Source organism: Durio zibethinus, chromosome 27 (genome assembly GCF_047325235.1).
Source record: "Durio zibethinus cultivar Kanyao isolate XHJ-2024 chromosome 27, ASM4732523v1, whole genome shotgun sequence".
Classification (NCBI taxonomy): Eukaryota; Viridiplantae; Streptophyta; class Magnoliopsida; order Malvales; family Malvaceae; genus Durio; species Durio zibethinus.
This window is the reverse complement of record NC_143188.1, coordinates 5,504,876-5,525,539: the sequence shown is the minus strand read 5'-3', so window position 1 is coordinate 5,525,539 and position 20,664 is coordinate 5,504,876. Positions and strand designations below refer to the sequence as shown.

Below are 20,664 nucleotides of genomic sequence, written 5' to 3'. Positions count from 1 at the left end.
CAATTGAGCCATTTATCGTTTCATCTCTCGAAGCTTAAGCCATAATTTCTCTTGATTCAACTCCAAAGCACTAATCTTTGCTTCCAATTGATCTCTTATTTTTGCCATTCTAATTTCTACGAAGACAGACATTTTATTTCGGGATTTGGACCAAAAATTTTGGACTATTACCCTTATTGAATGAATATCGCAAAAACAAAGACACATAAAGTATGTTTATGAATACATGAATATGAGAATGTCACGAAATGCATATATATTTATGACAATGGATTTTTATATGTACAAAGACCCAAATAAAAATTTTCATCAACCATGAATGTGTATGCAAAAAAATGCAATGTATGTTTCATACGACCCTATTATTCATGAATCTATATGCTTGAAATGCGATGACATATTTACATGAATGGTGAGATGTATTCTTATGACTAATGCAACATACTTGTATGAAATGCATGGACCTACTATATGTATGAGATATGTATGTATGAAATGTAATGCATGTGTTGTGCTGGCTTAATAAAGTAAACACTACCTTAAGATACATAACGAGATAGAATGCATGCATTACTTATCAAGAAGTGCATGAGATGCATGTGCTACCTATTGATATGGATGTGATGTAATGCACGTATTATCCTATTATTATGCGCATGGGATGAGATACATGTATGATGTATGAAATGCGAAAGATGAAATAAAATACAAAATTTTTTATTTTGAGAAGGAAAAATGAAATAAATAAGGCTTAAAAATTAGTCTTTATTCGGCCAATAAACAAAGAATTTAAAAAAAATCCTTAATCTTTGAAAATGTTCTTTTATCTTTTTTTTTCTTTTTTTTCTTTTCAATGATTGACCTAAAATAAATACCACATATTCAAATATAATGTACACAATCAAAAAAAAAAAAAAAGAAAATAAAAGAAAATAAAATGACTTAAGAATTCAAAACAAACAAGTAAGAGAAATAATATAATAACCATACGATAAAATAATATAATGTATAATGTCCTAATTTTTGGTAATTTTCTAAAAAGGTGTCATGGCTCTATCCTAGGCAGGTTTCCTATAGCTCACGATATGCTGGGTTATGATTTATATGTCTAAAGGTTCCCAGACTATTCTTCACATCATTGCCTATTATAGACTAGTAAGGTTCCCTGATCCTCGTCCATTATGGATTATTAACGGAAATGGTTCAATCTGAGCGGAAGTGTTTTGCTAGCAAATGCGAGGGTTATCACCTTACGAGAGCGTAGCTACTTCACTTCCTCCTAAAAAGGATGAAGCCCCGGGTATAGAGCTCATGCATACGAGTGAATATGCAAAGTGTGTGCAAAGTAATGTATTAATCAAAATAACATGAATAAATCATAACCAAAAACAAAATCAAAATGAAGTAATAACTAACACATAATTTATTTTATTTATTAACATATATATTTTTGAAAAATTAAAATAAAGGAGATTAAATGAAATGTCAAATAAAACCAATTAAATCCAAAAATTCTTAATAGTGCATAATTAAAAGTTTAGGCTTGACTCTCAAATTTAGTCCCCAGCGGAGTCGCCAAGCTGCCGTAACGGTTTTGGGATCGCCAGACATAAAGTGTTTTAAAATCGAGAGAAATAAAAGGGAGTCGCCACCAATCTTTGTTAGGGTGTGATTGGCCATCCAAAAGTTTATCTTTTTAATAAAACTATAAAAATAAATTTAAAGTTTATCAAAAAGATAAATTTCGATCTACGAAAAATCAAGTTGGGTCCGAGAGTCAGTTACGTGTGGGGAAGGATTAACACCCCCACAACGCTCATAAATTGGTACAATTTAATTACGCGCTATTTTCGGTGTTGGATAAAAATGATTTTAATTTGAAATTTAACACTAATTCCCTTCACTTAGAAAAAAAAATTTTGCTAAAATTTTTATTTAAAAATATTGAGAAAATCTTTAAGTTAAAGAATTATCTTAAAATTCTCCAACATCTAGGTAGAATTTAAAATATTTTTTTTTGCTTAAGATTTAACACAATAATCCTTAAAATGAAATAATACTCTTTATAAAAAATTATTAGTGACTATCCAATATCTAGGCAGAGTACCAAGAATTATTTTTTTCGGAATGCTATATTTATTTTATTTTGTAATATCACATTTTTTTTAAGTATTATTCTTTTTTATTATAAAATATTTTATCATCAAATAATGAATTAAAAATTAAAGACATAATAGTGTAAAAAATTACTGATAATAACATGCTAACGTATGTATGCCAATGAATGTTATGTAGGATGAGATGCAATTTAAAAGTTGGATTCTTAAGTATAATGACACCACCCTGACTCTCCAACATCTAGGCAGAGCTTAGGTGCAATTGTTTATATTTAATATCCCAATTTACTGTTATACTTTTTATTTATTAATTTTATTATTAATGCGAATTAAGAAATCATGTGAAAAGACTTAACGAAGTAAAATTTCCTAAATACCCCATCATCTAGGCGGTATTTGAGAATAAATTGCTTCAAATGAATTTTCACACGTATCCTTAAGATTTTTAGAATGTTTTGAGTAAGAGCTTGGGTAGAGGTTTTAAAGATTAAGGTTTCAAGATTTTGAAGATTCGGATTTTAGAGTTTTGGATTTTAGGATTTTGGATTTTAGGGATTTGGATTTAAGGAGTTTTAAAAACCTAGGATTTTGAAAATTAATAATTAGTGTTTAAGGTTTCGTTTTTAAGAAAATACGAACATCTCTAAAAATCTCCAACATCTAGGTGGATTTTCGAAGTAAGTTCGATTTTAATGATTTTTAAAAATTAATTAAAAATTTCTTATATTTCTTTTATGAAAATTTATTAATAATAATTCCTTAACATCTAGGCGAAATTATTTATTTAAAAAAATATTTTTTATTCCCTCCAACATCTAGGCAAAAAATAATAATAGTAATAATAATAATTATATTTTGAGCATTTTTAATATATATTTTTAATTATTACTTGTTTTCAATTTTATTATTATTAAAACAATTAAATATTTATTTTAACAAATTTAAAAATTTATGATGCATCAATATGTATATATAAAATACTTAAAATAATAAAAATAATAATATATAAAAAATATAAAATTAAAAAAAAAATTTTACTTAAATCGGACTGGTCAACGATCCGATCAACGTTGGTCTAGATCGGTCTAACCGATTTGACTATTCAATTAGTAGTTCAGGCAGTCTGGTGGTTCAGACCGGTTCGATCGGTTCACTGGCAGTTCGTTTGGACTGGTTCAAGGTTGGCTGAAGCGGGTTGGCGGATCAGTTTGAACGGATCTCGGGTCGGATTTGGGTCCACGCGTCGATCTTTCTTGGCTAAAATGACGTCGTTTTGCTCTTTAGTCTTTTATATATAACGAAAAAAAAATTTGTGTTCATTCTTTTCCCGTTTAAAAAAAAAAAAAAGAGAGATGGAGAGAGCTCTGAGGGAGAGCTCCGGGCTCTCGTCGTCTGGTCATCGGACCACCACACCGGCCGTCGTCTGGGTCACCACCGGTGGGGTTGCCGGTGGCAGAAAATTTTCAATAATACTCCCAGAAGCGCTCTTCAACGCACTCTTCCTGAATCTAACATCCGTTTTACCAGAAATAGCCCCGATCGGTGTAGATTGGGGCTCAAAGCTTTTAGTCTCCTTTCTTTTTCTCTTTTTTTTTTTTATTTTTATAAAAAGGACACTGATGATTTCTTTGCTTGTTTACAGGGCTTTCTGGCGTTGAGGTTCCTCCTTACGGGGAGGACTATTTATCTTTGTTTTTTGTTTCTGTTTTTGCGTTTTTGTTTGGGTATGGGTTTGGTATGGTGTTTGGGGTTGTTGAAGGAAGAGGTTTGGAGGTTTTGTGGATATGTTTGAAGGTTTTTCGAGAGGGGTCTGTTCCTTGTCTGAGAGTTTTTGAAAAGAGGGGGTCCGAAGGTTTTTTTGAGAGGGGGTCTGAGAGAGAGATCAAGGGGAAGAAGTTGGGGGTTTTTAAGGAGTTCAAAAGGGGAACAGGTGGTGGCTATAAGGTGGCTGTAGGCTAGTGAGCGTGGATAGCTAGTGGTGGCTACAAGCTGGCTGGTGCCAGGCATCATCCGCCCTATTTTTTGTCTTTTTCTGTTTCTCTTTTTTGTTTTTTTATAAAATTAATAATTATTTTTAAAATATATATTTATTATTATTATTATTATTATTAATAGTAGACCCGAATAAAATCAGTGTCTACAAGAGATTAATTTTTTCCTTTCTTTTTCTCTCTATTTTTTAACATATGGTTTTTGAGGTCGTAAAATAATTGGGCGCCATACAATACCTTGAATCGGTGATGTTCTTTCTATTATGATGGGAAAGTGATCCTGTTAATTTTCATCCTCTTTTATCTATATATATATATATATATATATATATATATAGATATAAGGAGACAACCTTAAAAGATAAGGGTATTTATATTTACTTTTACTGTACCATTTTCTTTGTATTTTTCCAAAAAAGTAAAAGCAAGTCTTTGTTAATAAATTAATCATTCCTCTATGTCTATGAGCACGAGTAAATTTTGTTTTGGTTAATTAGCAAACTTGATTTTGTGTGATTGAAGTTTTTATAATTTATTTAAGAAGTCATATTTTGTTTAGTTTTCAAAATATACAGTATTTATGATCGAATAACATATTTTGTGGAGAAAATGTTAAATTTTTAATTTTAATGATCAAAATTTAATTTATAACATCTTCAAAAGTTAAAAAAAAAAAAATTGAAAAAGAGCTCATTTACCATAAGAAACTAAAATGTTTGTACATAAAAATAAAAATAAAAATAAAAAGGAAGAGTAGCCAACATGGATTGATTGAATTGGTAAGATTTAAATATTTTGATTGTAAGTGATACGTTCAAATCTCATTATCAACGATCTCCTTTAATGAATAATCTTTAAATTTAATATACCTCCTCTTTGAGACTTACAGTTTAATCTTAGAACAAGAAAGCCTTCCCTCACCTTCTATTTTTTAAGCACCAAAAAATAAAAAGAAAATCTACTTATTACTTTGGTTTTTTACCTGGTCCATGATGCATTGCTTATTTTTCTATTTAAGGGCAATTAGAAACTCTAAGTTTTCCACACTAACAATGGCTTCAACGTTGAATGTAGGACTGTTCTTCTCCGTCTTCTTCATCTTCTTTCTATCCCCAATCAACTCTAAGCCCCACCCACTAGACTCCCTCACTCCATCCGAGCTACTCAAGGTTCGAGCCATCGTGAACCATTCCTACCTTAGCTCGAACAACAAGTTAACCTTCCAGTATGTAGGCTTAGAGGAGCCAGAGAAACCAGCTGTAAAATCATGGCTATCAAAACCCACCACCAACCCCCCACCGCGCCAGGCTTTGGTCGTCATCAGGCTCAACCAACAAACTCGTGAACTTATAGTAGATTTGTCAAAACGTTCCATCATTTCTGAGAAAGTCTACAATGGATTTGGCTACCCTTTACTCACTATTGAGGAACAAGAAGCTGCAGCCGACTTAGCACTCAAACATGAACCATTTTTAGCCTCAATTAGAAAAAGAGGGCTTAATGTATCTGAAGTTGTTTGCTCTACTCAAACAATTGGTTGGTATGGAGAAGAGAAGACTAAAAGAGAGCTGAAAGTCTCATGTTACTATTTGAATGGGACAGTTAATATGTATTTGAGACCAATAGAAGGGATATCCATGTCTGTCAATCTTGAAGAAATGAAGATATCTGAATACATCGACAGAGCTGTGGCTCCTTTGCCGAAAGCAGAGGGAACCGAGTATCGAGCATCCAAGCTAACATCACCGTTCGGTCCAAGTTTCAACGCTGCTCCGCCCACACCACCGGGCCAAACAGGGTTCAAAATTGATGGAAATACTGTCAGGTGAGAGTGTGAGACTAGCTATAGATCCAATTTGACTGATATTTTTAATAACTGCCAGTAGGGTTTATATCTTTTCCAATATTATTGTCTTTTATTTGTTTCTATTTCTAATAACCGATATTTTAAAATTTATATGTAACAAAATTTTTAGAATAATTTTCATTTTTGAAATTAATAAATAAATTTAAAATTATTAAAATTATTTTTACGTAAAATAATAATTTTTTAATAAATAATTAAAAAGTAATGAATATGATAGTAATATATCAAATAATTGATTTTTTAAAAAATTTGGTACTAAATATATTTATATAAATTTAATCTTCACATAGTTATGTTTAATTATTTTTTATTTTTCGATACTTATTTACATGATAATTTTTGTATCAAAATAACAAATATTGCTTAAAAAGATAACAATACATTTATCATATAAAAATAGCATTGGAATTTTTTTTCATTAAAATTTTTGTATTTTTTCAGCTGGGCAAACTGGAAGTTCCACATAGGATTTGATGCTCGAGTTGGTCCAGTAATCTCTCTAGCTTCCATCTACGATGCTGAAATGAAAAAATACCGTCAAGTGATGTATAGATCATTCATCTCCGAGCTCTTCGTTCCGTACCAGGCTCCAACCGAGGAATGGTACCACGTAACATTTTTCGACTGTGGCGAATTCGGGTTCGGTTTCTATGCCGTTTCATTGGAACCCCTCAACGATTGTCCATCCAATGCTGTTTTCATCGATGGTTACTATGCAGGCCAAGATGGCAAACCTGTCAAAGTGTCAAATGTAATCTGCATATTTGAAAGACATCCTGGGGATGTAATGTGGCGACATACTGAGTCAGAGCTACGAGATCAAGAGGTTTATAATTCTTAATGACTCTTTTTTTTAGTGATTTTTTTTTCTGTTGAAAATTGACTTAACATTAACAATTTTGATGTGTGCAGATCAGAGAGGTGAGACCCGAGATTGGCCTTGTGGTGAGAATGGTTGCAACTGTGGGCAACTATGATTATATCCTTGATTGGGAATTCAAGCCAAGTGGATCCATCAAATTTGAGGTATGATTTTTTTTCACTTACAACTTTTTTTTTTTTTATAAATGAGTTTGTAAGATGAAAATATGAAAAAGAGATTGCAAGTACTAAAATTTAAAATTTAAAACTATTAATTATTATTTTTTAAAATAATTATATGAATAAATTGAGATAAATTTTATGTTGTACTTTTAATTTGTTAATATAATGTACGCTTAAAATTGTTAAAACTTTCCATGTCCATGCTAGAGTTTTGATAATTTGGGCAGTCAGGGTCTAATATAAGTTTTTCTTATGATCTAGGCATAAATATGATCAAGTTGATAAAATATATACTGAAACATTAAAAACGAATCCTTTTTTTATATGCCTGATTAATGAAAATGAAAATGAAAAAACGAATGAAGTTGATTGATTACTGCCACTACATGGCTTGGCTTCCTGACCTATTCGGAAAGAGTAGTCCATATCTGGTTCAGTGGTCCAATGGTCTATGGCTGCTAGGGCTTCCTCGTCCACTAAGAGACATAGCCTATAGACAGATTTTCTTGGGCCAAGAAAAGATTTATTATCTCTTCTTCGGTCCCTCTATCTTTATTGTACACCACTCGAGGATAAATTGTTTTATTTTAATTAATTTAGTCCTATCCTATCTGTTTGGCCTTTTTATACGTGGCAAACACGTTGTTCATGTTTTAACATCAAAATCATCTAGAACTCCGTTTGATAATAATAAAATAATAATTTATTGATTAAACTGGAAAATAATACATATTTTTCTGAATCTCTATAATTAAATTAAAAAGTTTTACATTCTTCCCCATTTTCGTTCTCACAGCCAACATAACATAATTGCTGTTATCTTTTTTTAATTCCATATTCGAATTCCTTCCACGTACCTAAAAGAAAATACCCAAAAGTTTCTATCTGCTCTCTTCCACAGGTTGGGCTAACAGGAGTGGTAGAAGTGATGGCTGTGCCATACACCCACATTGATCAAATAAAAGAGGAAGTCTATGGTACATTAATAGCAGACAATACCATTGCTATACACCACGATCATTTCCTTACATACCATCTTGATCTTGATATTGATGGTGATTCCAATTCCCTTGTCAAGACTAATTTGGTCACCAAACGAGTCACAGACAAGAACATACCAAGAAAAAGTTATTGGACAGTTGAACATGAAATAGCTAAGACAGAAGCAGATGCAAGGATTAAACTTGGGTTGAATCCAGCAGAGCTCGTAGTGGTGAACCCAAACAAGAGAACTAAACCTGGAAACAAGGTTGGGTATCGTTTGCTTCCAGGACCAGCCGTAGGGCCACTCCTAGCGGCAGATGACTACCCACAAATCCGAGCTGCCTTCACAAATTATAATGTGTGGGTAACTCCATATAACAAGTCTGAGAAATGGGCTGGCGGGCGATATGTTGATCAGAGTCGAGGAGATGATACTTTAGCAGTGTGGACCAACAGGAATAGGAGAATTGAGAACAGGGATATAGTGTTATGGTACACGTTGGGGTTTCACCATGTCCCTTGCCAGGAAGATTTTCCAGTGATGCCAACTTTGAGTGGTGGATTTGAGCTCAAACCAACTAATTTCTTTGAGTATAGTCCTGTGCTGAAAACCAAACCTCCTCACCATTTAAGCTGGCCTAATTGCACCGCATGATCTGGGGCTGTCCTTTAAAACCATGGCTACTTCATTGGGAATATAATGCCCATCCTATTTTCAGTAATAAAATAGAGTTAATAGCACTCTTACTCTTTCAACTTTAAGTTAAATTTTATTTTAATTTTTAATTTTTAAAAATTTTTAATTACTCAAAATTATTTTAATTTAATCCTTCCATTTATAAAATTATTTAAATTAACGATAAATACCGATAGATGTCATGTAGATAATGTCACCTCTTGTAGATGTGAGATTCTCACGTGATAAACGAAGGAATTGAAATATAATTTTATTCAAAATGTAAGGATCAAATATGCAACTATCTCAATATTTACTCTATAAAATATTAAATTTACAATAATTTTTTATATTTTTTATTGCAATATAATTTATTAGTTAAGTTTTTTTTTTTGACAAAAATAGATATTCCAAAATTCAAATTAAGTGATTAAAATCGTTTTTGTAAAAATTCAAGTCATTTGAAAAATTATATATATTATATTAAAAAAATATTATTTTACTAATAAATCATAATAGAAAATGTTATTTTCTATCTACAAAACTTATTTTCTATAAAATATTAAATATTTTTTGTTTTCCTTTTCTAATATATTTTATCAAGAAGAGAAAAAGGGTCACAAAAGAAAAATACAAATAATTAAAGAAAAAAAATATTTTTTTAGCATTTCATATATATTTTATTAAATATTATAATTTATTCTTTTAACTTTTATTGTGGCATTATTTATCAATAAAATACTATTTTTAATAGAATGTTTATTTTCAAATAAAACTAAAATATTAAGTAAAAATTTTCATATCATTTTTTTAAAAAAATAAAAATTTCTATATCAGCTTTAAAAATTAGAAAAATTCATATAATTTTCAAATAATAAGTAAAACTTTTAATATCATTTTTAAAAAATAAATTTATTAATCTATTCCAAAATCTATTTTCTTTAAAAAATTATTTTTAATATACTTTTTAATTAAGAAATTTATGTTTAAATAATAAAAATATATTACTTTCACTAACTTGTTTTATTTTCCTTACCTGATCAAAGGAGGTAAGAGCCATTTTTTTTTTTAATTTTATATTAATATATAATTTTAATAAGAATACAATCAAAATAATTTTTTAATATGAAAAATATTATGAATACATTAATAAATAAAATTTTTAAATTGATTTGAAAACTTTTAGTTAATATCTTGAAAAGATATGAAATTTTTTATTTAAAATTTTAAATTGACATATAAATTTCTACTTAATTTTAAAAAAGATATGGAATTCTTTGATTAAAAGCATTTTAAAATTTTTAACTTAATTTTAATTTTTGAAAATTTATTTTTCGTTAAAAATATTTAACTAATAAAATATATTATAATATTTTATAAAATATATTTGAAATATAAAAAAATTTGAAATAGTAGCATCCTTGATTCCTAAATTTTAAGCGAAATTCTATTTTGATCCACCTATTTGCCACGTGAAATGAAAATTGCATCATACACATGTTGTCAACCGGTATTTATCATCAATTTAGATGGTCCATAGATAAAAAAATCAAAATAGGATAATTTTGAACAATTAGACATCCAATTAAAACATTTTAAAGAATAAATAGAATTTAACTTAAAGTTTAATAACTACGAGTGCTATTTACCTTCAGTGATACATTTCAGAGTAAATAACACTCGTGATTTTTAAATTTTGAGTCAAATTTTATTTTAGTTCTTAATTTTTTAAAAATTCTAATCAAATCTTTAATTACCCAAAATTTTCCTACTTTGATTCTTCTATTTACGAAACTATCCAAATTGATAGTAAATATTAGCTGGCACCATGTGAATAACATTAGCTAGCTAATGTGGCAAATAGAAGGACCAAAATAAAATTTTATTCAAAATTTATGGACTAATGATTTTTTATATATTTATTTTTATAAAATTTAAAATTTAAAATAATACTTTTATTATAACACATAACTTATTACTTAAATATTTTTGTGTTCTCAATATAAAATAGATTTCTAAAAATTAAAATTAAGCTAAATTTTCAAAATCCTTTTTACAAAAGTTTGTATCATTTTAAAAACAAATATTTCTACTTTTTATTAAAAATATTATTTTATACATAAATAATAATAGAAAATATTAGGTAATTTTGGGTTTTAGAAAATAGATTTTTTTTTTTTTGAAAAATAAAAAATTTTAGTGAAACCGTGTTTGATAATTGAAAAAAAAATTTGAAAACAAGAATGAAAAAGAAGTGAAATATGAAAAAAAAGAAAAGTTATTTTCAATTGAGAAAATAAGGGAATGTATAGTACTTTTTTTGACAAGTTAACCATATTTGAATTTTTTTAATGCCATTAATTAATAAATATATATTATATTTATAATTAGATGCCATTAATAATATTATTATTGAATATTTTATTTTTTTCATTATTTTTTCATTTTAAAAAATAATTTTTATTTTGGTTTACCAAATACATTTTTTAGAAAATGAAAAATAGAAAATAAAAACTCTTTTCTAGAAAATGAAAATAAAAATAAAATTTTCAAACCAAACAAAGCCTTAATTTCTACCCAAAAAATCTATTTTCAAGAATATTTTGTTAAATATACTTTCTAAAAAAGAAAAAATTTAAAATTTAAAATAAAAACAAAAGTAATTAACAAAAAATCTTATTTTTAATATTTAAAATATAATTTATAAAATATTAAATTTAAAATCTAAACCCTAAACCCTAAAAAATTAAAATTAAGTTAAAAATAGAAAATCATATTAAAATTTTCGTATTATTTTAAAAAATTAAGTAAAAAATTTCACATCATTTTAGAAAATAGATGTATTAATTTATTTATAAATTTATTTTTTATCCAAAAAATTCTATTTTGAATCGATTTTCTATTAAAATTTATATTTATAGAAAATAAAAATATTATTTTTAATAACTCGATTTTTCTTATTGGCTGGATCATAATGTTATGAACTTTTCTAATTGTCTATTTTTTAAATTTTTTATAAATATAATATTTTAATAAAAATAGATTCAAAATAAAATTTTCAATAGAAAAAATTATCAATAGATTAATATATCTATTTTTTTAAAAATGATGCAGAAATTTTTACTTAATATTTTAAAATGAGATGGAGTTTTATATTTGATTTTTTTAAATCGATATAGATATTTTTACTTAATTTTTTAAAATAATAAAAATTTTTCAAAGGGATTTTAAAAATTTTAAGTTAATTTTAATTTGTGAAAATATAATTCCTAATAAGAAAATTAAGAAAAAAAATTATATTACAATAAAATTTAGTATTTTGAATATTATATAGAATTATTTTAAAATATAAAAAAAATCAAGATAGTAACATCTTTGGTCATTAAATTTTAAGTAAAATTTTATTTTTATCCTTCCATCTGGCACGCAAGAGGTCAGCTGGCATCATCCACATGGCACCCGTTGATAATTTTAATCAATTTAAATGGTTTTATAGAAAGAAAGACCAAATTAATATAACTTTAGACAATTAGAGATCTAATTAAATTTTTTAAAAATTAAAAATTAAAATAAAACTTTAATATTAAAATTAAAATTAAATATTAAATATTAATATTAATATTAATATTAATATTACATTTTAAATTTTAATATTAAAATTAAATATTAAATATTAAATATCAAATATTAAATATTAATATTAAATATTAATATTAAATATTAAATATTAAAATTAAATATTTAATATTTTTTTCTTATAGTTATATATAAATGAATACGAATAAGATATGGATAATGAAAATAATATCTCTCACTGCTTGAAATTTAGTAAGGGTTTGAGTTATGATATCCGCTATCCAAAACTGTTAATCAATATTCCTTTTTAGTGCGGCTGTCCATTTCAATAGGTTTTTTTAAAGAGGAAAAACTTTCCATCTTTACAAATGGAGAGATTTAAACCTTTTGTAAATGTTGGATTTTATTTCATATTTAATTTATATGTTATTTTTTGTTTGAATAAAAAGAAATAGGTTATCAATGTTGAATTTATTTTGTACTATTGATGAGTCTATCACTTTGGTTTTTAATAGGTTGAATTCGGATTAGAATTTTTAATCAGAGAGCTGCCAAATAAATAGTTACTAAAATAGATAATTAGAATATATTTTCAAACAATTTTAATTAAAAGTTATGGATATCTTAATATTAAAGAGTTTTTGTTAGGAATATTTAAAAATAAGCAAATATTCTACTCGTCATCTTAAATGAATCCTTTTCTAATAACAAGGATGGAACCCTGAAATTTTAGAAAACATATTACTTGTAATTCTTTTTACTACAATACTATACTTGTCTAATCAAAATAAAAATTTACACAAGGGTTCATCGTTTATAAATGTAAGTTTCACATAAAATTTTGATGGATCTCAAATTTTGAGTTGTAATTAGTTAATTGTATTACAACTATTATAAGTGATATGCTCCCAAAATTTTAAGATTTTAAATTTAAGTCTTATCTTGTTTAAGTTTAATCTAATAGTTTATTTTAGATTTATCTATCCATTTATATATTATTTCGTTAATTGTTTTGTTTACTTGCTTTAATTTATTGATTTCTTATATGAAATGTAATATTATTATGATTATAATTTTTCTTTGTACTGATAATTTCATTAAAAAAATTTGTCAAATTTGGATGTAGACGTTGGCATCCTAGTTATTTTTTAAAAATTCTACATTGCTTCTAATTATCTTAATAGTAAAAGAAAAAAGCTTTGCAAATTCAAATATTTTTAGAGTGCATTTAGATGAAAATTTTTCAAATTTTTTGAAATGAAGATATTTAAAATTTTATTAATTTAAAATAATAACATTTGTAATAGAATTGTTTGGATAGATTTTTTAAAATAAATTTTGAGTATTAGAATTTAATGAGATAAAAGAATTAATTGTAAAAAAGAATAATGATGATTGGAATAGAAAAAGAAATATATGTATTATAAATGTCCTTAGATTTGCAAAAAAATTATAGATGTTACCAATAATATGCAAAAAAATTAGATCAGCATAAAAACCACTAGTCCACCTCTCTGACTTATTATAGGCAGTCACCCAAACTTGGTATTTGGTATAAGATGCCCTAATTTGAGGATAATCGTCCTCAGCCAACAGAGAAGTCGCCGGTTCTCCAGGCATTAACCGGTAACCCATTTCATTTCCAAGCTTTGTTTTCTTATTTGGATTTACAATCAACAAGTCAGCCGGCTCTAAGCCAAGCCGAAACTGTGCATCTCTTCCCTTCTGGCGGTTTCTCTAACGACCTCCCAGTAACTTTTTCTTGGAGAAGCGCTGAAGTCCGTTGCTCTTACCGTTTGTAATTTGGTCTTGACAAAGAAGTTAGCATTACCGTCAACGTCAAGATCCAGGTAATATGTGAGGAAATGGTCGTGATTAACGGCGATGATGTTGTCCGCTACTAACGTGCCGTGAAAGTTAGTCGATATCTGGTTGTTACTTGTGCAAGTAGTGCCTTTCATCAATAGTATTCCTGTTAAATCCACCTGAGAAGCAAAACCCATGTAATTACGTTGAATCTCAAGGATGTAAAAAAAAAAAATAAAATGAATAAATTTTATTATATTCGTGATTTATTTGTTTATATAAAAAATATTTAAATGTTTATAATCATTTATTATATTTAATAAATAAATATAAATAAATAAAAATCAAATTTGTTTACCTGAGAACATTTCGTTCCTTTACGACCGTACTTAAGGTTGAATCTTACCCCAACTTTGATCGTGCCACTGTTCTTGAACTCCCAATCAAGCACGTAATCGTAATTTCCCACGGTAGCCACCATTCTAACAATCAAACTTTTATCTGTTTGCCCACTCCTTATCTGTCAAACAATGAAAAAGTCAATTCAAATCAAAATCAATAAATCATTTGTAACCTTACTAAAACCGGCAGACTAGATTAGCTTACCACTTTTCCAGGATTATTAATTTCAGCATGTCTCCAGGCAATGTCACCAGAATACCTTTCAAATATACAAATAACCCTTTCCATTTTCTGTGCATGTCCATCAGCTCCCGCCCAATACCCCTCCAAATATACAGCATTCTCTGGACAGTCAATTAATGGCTGGAGAGTGCTGGCAGATCGTCCGAAACCGAATTCTCCAATATCCATGAATGTCCTGAAATAGCATTCACTTTCAGGATCCATATATGAAACAAAGGTTTCAGACACATGACCTCTATATAGAATCTGTCTGGACTTGTTTGTTTTTGCATCCAAAATAGAAGCTGTTGATATTACAATCCCTGCCCGAGCATCAAACCCAACATGGAATTTCCAGTTACCCCAGTTGACAATGTTTCCTTCGATTTTGAACCCTTTTTCTGTCAAATTACAGGTGACAGAATAAGCCTTCTGGTTTGATCGAAAATCAGTTCCCTCAGCTTTAGGCAAAGGGACTTTGAATCTATCAATGTACATTGTGATTTGCATTGAATCAACGTCAACAAAAATACTAATTCCTTCAATAGGCCTTGCATAGACATTAACGTTATATTTGGATAAATATTAAAAAAATAAAAAAAATAAAAAAAAAGTTTTTTTTTTTTTTTAAAATGATATATGTAATCCTTGTTTGGATAATTAAAATTAATAAAGGAAAAAAAAGGAAAAAAATTTTAGCAATCAATGTTTGGATAAAGAGTGAAAAAGAAAAAAAAATGATTTATTATAATAAATTTTTTTAATTATAACATTTCATTACCTGTGATCTTAAAACAATCCTGGACTATAATATATTTGTTATCTTGTCTGATCTCATAATTGCTACTATATCAAATAATTTTTAATCAAGTGAAACAAAAATATATTTTACAAACATTCATTAATGGATTTTGAGCTAATCTATCATCTCATAAACTCAAAAAATTTATCTATTCATATTCAACAATTCATCAAAATCAAATCACCAAAAAATTATAAAAAAAACTTTTATATTAAAAGAGATATATGAAACTTACTTGAAAAAAGAGATGGTTTTAAAAAAATTACAAGATAATTGTGATCTACTTAAGTTTTTTTATTAGGATTTTAGTATTAATAAAAAGATGGACATAATAATCTTTTTATAAAAAAATTATTTTTCAACTTTCATTTCCCTAGCTTTTCCTTTAAATTAGGATATTAAAAATATTGAATTTACAAGAAAAACCAAAAATTATTTAATTTACACTTCTTTCGTTTTTTTTATATTAAAAATTTATTCAAACAAAAGAATTGGGATTTTGTTTCCTTTACATTCCTTTACTTTACTTTTCTTTCCTTTCTTTTCCTTCATCTCCCCTCAATCCAAACGTACTATAACCGAGCCTCATCTATAGTAACACGACACTCTAAGAGCTCTTTTTGTGACCTTTTCTCCATACCAACCAACAGTGAGTGGTACACAAGAAACTTCAGACAAGTTTAAACCCGTTTTCAGAATTGAATTCTTGTACTTGGGGTATTGCAGAGGCCTGGAAAAACTCATTAAACGTGAATGGAGGATAACCATGACCAGTATAGACATGGCTCGATTTGATTGAACCAAAGGCCAGGTGTACAACAAGTTCCCGAGTCTCACCTCCCCCTCGAGCCCCCACCTTGGCTTGTCAAGTAAGAACATTCTTATTTTGCTTGTTTGAAGATAGCCAATTAAGAACATCTTTTTTTATCTGGTTCTTCGATCCACGAAGTGAAATGTCAGATTAGTAAGAGAAGCAAGATTAGTCTTATCAACTATGAGCTTTATCTGGTTGATTTCACCGGAGGTGTGAGGATCTAAGGGATGATAAAGGCTAAGACTTGAACAACATTGTAGCAGAAAAGCTAGAACCAATAATGGAATAGTCATGGATGAGAAAAGGGAAAATAATTTCTTATTATTTCATTACGAGAGTTACAAGGGATTAAATAGGCCAAGATCCAAATCTTAACTTTCTAATTAACCGAGCACGAATCTAGGAATTGAAGGACAACCTAATAACTGAGAATCCAAATATTTTTATATGTATTAATTAGATCAGATTATGTAACAAAATAAAAAATAAAAAAAAAGAACTCTTGATATATTTCTACGGTTATCTCTAAACAAAAAAATTAACCAAACAGTTATGGTTTAAGAAAGCTCACTGTTTTGAATATATAAGGAACTGTATTAATATTTATTGTCTCTTTCCAATAAACTATTTATAGTCAAGGGAAAATCCTTACGATTTTGGGTGAAAAGTCAAAATTTTAAAATTTAATTAATTTAATTGTTTCAATAACAAAAAAAAAAAAAATTGCTAGCCTTCATTGTCAGATTCCTTTCACAAAAAAATTATATATTATTATATATATATGTATATATGTATATATATATATATATATATATATAGAGGGTGTCTTTAAATTGTCTTGTTTTGTAACCTATTAAAACTTATAGTATAAAAGAAAACTATTTTTTGTTTAATTCATTTAATTTAATTTGATTAATAGTAATTTAATGTATTTTATAGTAATTTATTTATTAAAAGTAAGAATATTAGTTATCTAGAAGTGAATATTTATAATTAATTTTTTTAAAATTATTTATTAAATTAAGAATATATATTTATTAAATACATGATGCATGTTGATTATCTAAAATTATCCACACGTCAAAATAATAGACATTCAATATTAGATTTTTTATATATATATATTTATATAAAATTATAGTTAATAAATTTCTTCCATCCTAAGCGGACATTGCACATCGCTGAAATTTTAATGGGTCCTTGCTTGCACTAAGAGCAAGAATACTTGACTTGCTTTGCTTGTAGTTGTGCAAGTGAGGGAATACGATATCCTTGAAGGCTTGAGCCTGAGTGAACCACGTGCTGAATAAGTTCCGTTAGCTGCTCACCAGGATAATACCGTGAAAGATTAATGGAGTTGTTAAAAGAAAAAGAGATAATATTATGAATGACTCTTAAATTATAATAAAATATTACATGTGATATTTAAATTAAAAAAATTTAATGTGATATATAAATTATAAATTTATTAATTAATTTAATATTTAAATAATTATTAATTTTTTACGTGCATCATTTGAAATTAATTATATTATTATTTAATTAACGTATTCATATGATAAATATTATATTAAAAAATTTTTAAATTTAAATATCATATAATTTAAGAATAATTTATGATATTAAGTAAAGAATAAAGCTCATTTGTTTCGGTCTACTAATTAAAAATTTAGCAATTGGCTTTGAAACATTAGTTAGTTTGTTATTAAAGGGAAAAGGGGAATGAATGAAGAAGATTTGGTGAAAAATCGTTTGGTATCCAGGAACAGGACGGGAAAATAGCTGTCTTTTGTTTTTTTTTTTTAATCTTACTTTTCATGAAAATATAAGTTCTCTTTTCTAGTTAGAAAGAAAAACCCAGCCCAAGTATTATAATAGTAAGTTGCATATAATTTATACTCGTTAAACAGACTCCATCCTTTTCTTTTGTCCCAAACAATCTTTCCTCCCTTTCCTTCTCGGCTTCTGCTTTTCTTCCTTTCCTTCTTGGCTTCTCCTTTCCTTCCTTTCAAGTTTCATCATTTTCCGTCCTTTTTCTCTTCTCCTTTATACAAAATTGTTGCTTACCTCACCACATGATGCAGAAGAATAGAGTATTTTTGGAGCATCTTTTATATATATATATATATATATATATATATATATACACGTGCTTGTGTACGCAATAAGTACAACCAAAATGACCAAGCAATCTTCCAACTGAATCTTGTTTATGTCTCTTTAAAAGTTCAAATGTTACTTGAATTCAACATTAAGATGCCATACTTTTTGAAAACTACGGATAGGGTTTTCATTATTCATCCAGTCAAAGTTAATAATCCAGAATTCAACAATTTATTTGTCAAAAGCCTAATTTATTAACTGTTGTTACTTTACTCATTTAAAATTAGTGAAGTTGTCCAATCAAATTAACAACTTTCAAGTACCAACAAGTTGTTGTTTTCGAAATATAATGCTTGATACCCCCTCCAATGAGTAAAATCTGAGCAAGGAAAGTATGTAATTATTGCTGATGTTTAGTGTTTTTCAAGCAGAAATCAAACTACATCAGAGTTTCAAGCTGCAGGTAATGGGGAACAGTTAAGCCACAAGACATCTTTAGCTGGTTTCACTTGGAGCACTGGATTATGATCTCAAACAAATTTGCTAGCCTAAGCTAAATTCTGCCGCATTGAGTTTACAAAAATCTTTGATGATGAAAAGATGTACATAATGCATAGAAATACTATCCCCTTGCTCCTGCATTTATAACCAGCATTACTATGTTGATAATTGATCCCAAAAAGAGAGTCACATTATGGAAATGATGTTGGGAAAAACAACAATACCATGCGCAACAATCACACACAAAATAGCAAGCTCAAATCAAGAATAAGAACACACAAATATATTTGGTTTGGCCCAACTCAAAATGGCATACTCCAAACACAATCCACTAACAAATAAATCTTTACAACTGTGAGACTTTTAGAATGAGAAAAGTCTCCTAAAACTCCTTGCTCAAAACTTAACCAAAAACCCAATTACACCCTTTAATAGCCTACTCACTTAGCTATTCTCTTGGTGTCTAACTCTCTGGGGTTACTAAACTAAAACCAAAACATCTTATTTATAGGGGTGAAACCTTTTATACCTTTACTAAACTCCCGATGTGGGATACAAGACAAATTCAAACTTACTTAACTTTCGATGTAGGATTCTGAGATTTAAGGCAAATCCCAACAAATCCTCCCTTGACTTGAATCTCCAAACACTTCAACAGTATCTGCAAAGCTAACATGCTTACCTTTCTTCTTTTCTTTCATCACAGGCATTCCAGCAACTGAGCCTCCATCAAACATGTACAAGTGATTGACCCTATTCCCTTGTAGAATCACAATACTATTTTTGTACACTTTCAACCAATCATTACTACCATAATATGTGTACCCTCGAGAAGCTAACTCACCCAAAGCAATCAAATTGTAGTGACAATTTGGTACATACCTTACATGACGAAGTGTCCTAATAACACCATTGTGAGATTTAAGGCGAACACTCCCAATGCCTTGAATCTGCACCTTTTCTTTGTTAGCAACCACAATATCCCCATACTTTTCATTCTCATTCAACTCCACAAAGCAGCTCCTATCATTGCAAACATGAACTGTAGCAGCTGAATCTAAAACCCAACCTTTATCACTTTTCAAAGTCTGGGTCTCATCCACACAAGTTGTCAAAACAACATCATCATCATCAGACAAGACAGCAGCAGTATCACTCTTTTCTTCATCTGATATCTTCTCATCATTCGTCCTTTTGAAAGCAGCCATATCCCTTCTCAGCTTCCTACAGCGCACTTGGATATGTCCCTTCTTACCACAATAATAACATTCTACATCACTGTAATCTCTGTCTCTTGACTTAGATCTCCATCTTGATCCATCAATCCTCTTTTGAGTCCTCCCTCGATCAAAACCCTCTACAGCTAGTGTACTCCCTCCAGGTGATGAGTTCTGAGCTCCCATAAACCTTTCATTCTCACACAACAGGGCAGTCACATCATCCAACTTCAAAGTAGACCTGCCTACCAACACAGTCTGAACTAAAGGCCTATAAGACTTAGGCAAAGATGCCAGCAAAATTAAAACCTTCTCTTCATCTTTTAACTCATCAACAGAAATCGCTAGCAATTGAGAAACCAATCTATTAAACTCATTCAGGTGATTATGAAGAGTCATACCTTCTTCCATCTTCAGAGAATACAGATCCATCTTCAAACATAATCTATTAATCAACGACTTCGAAGCATAAATACCTTCAAGCTTATCCCATAAACTTTTCGGAGTACTCTCAGTTAACACACTGTACTTTACTTCTGGAG

The 20,664-nt window shown here is 28.4% G+C and overlaps 1 protein-coding gene and 1 pseudogene across 1 annotated transcript; one reads left to right on the top strand and one right to left on the bottom strand.

The window, feature by feature from the left end:
* Positions 1–5,014: 5,014 nt before the first annotated feature.
* On the top strand, positions 5,015–8,759 carry LOC111279729 (amine oxidase [copper-containing] alpha 2, peroxisomal-like). The gene is made up of 4 exons (XM_022866755.2): positions 5,015–5,933; positions 6,417–6,801; positions 6,888–7,001; positions 7,921–8,759. The coding sequence occupies exons 1-4, from the start codon at positions 5,098–5,100 to the stop codon at positions 8,656–8,658; spliced, it is 2,073 nt and encodes a 690-aa protein (XP_022722490.2). The 5' UTR covers positions 5,015–5,097; the 3' UTR covers positions 8,659–8,759.
* Positions 8,760–13,581: 4,822 nt separating this feature from the next.
* On the bottom strand, positions 13,582–16,621 carry LOC111279363 (primary amine oxidase 1-like; annotated as a pseudogene).
* Between the last annotated feature and the right edge of the window lie 4,043 nt (positions 16,622–20,664).

Excerpts from the sequence above, each read along its gene's own strand:
- LOC111279729 (XM_022866755.2), top strand. The coding sequence starts at position 5,098 with ATGATGCATTGCTTATTTTTCTATTTAAGGGCAATTAGAAACTCTAAG. Across the intron at positions 6,802-6,887 it reads CAGAGCTACGAGATCAAGAG|ATCAGAGAGGTGAGACCCGA; the intron begins GTTTATAATTCT and ends TGATGTGTGCAG. Across the intron at positions 7,002-7,920 it reads GTGGATCCATCAAATTTGAG|GTTGGGCTAACAGGAGTGGT; the intron begins GTATGATTTTTT and ends TCTCTTCCACAG.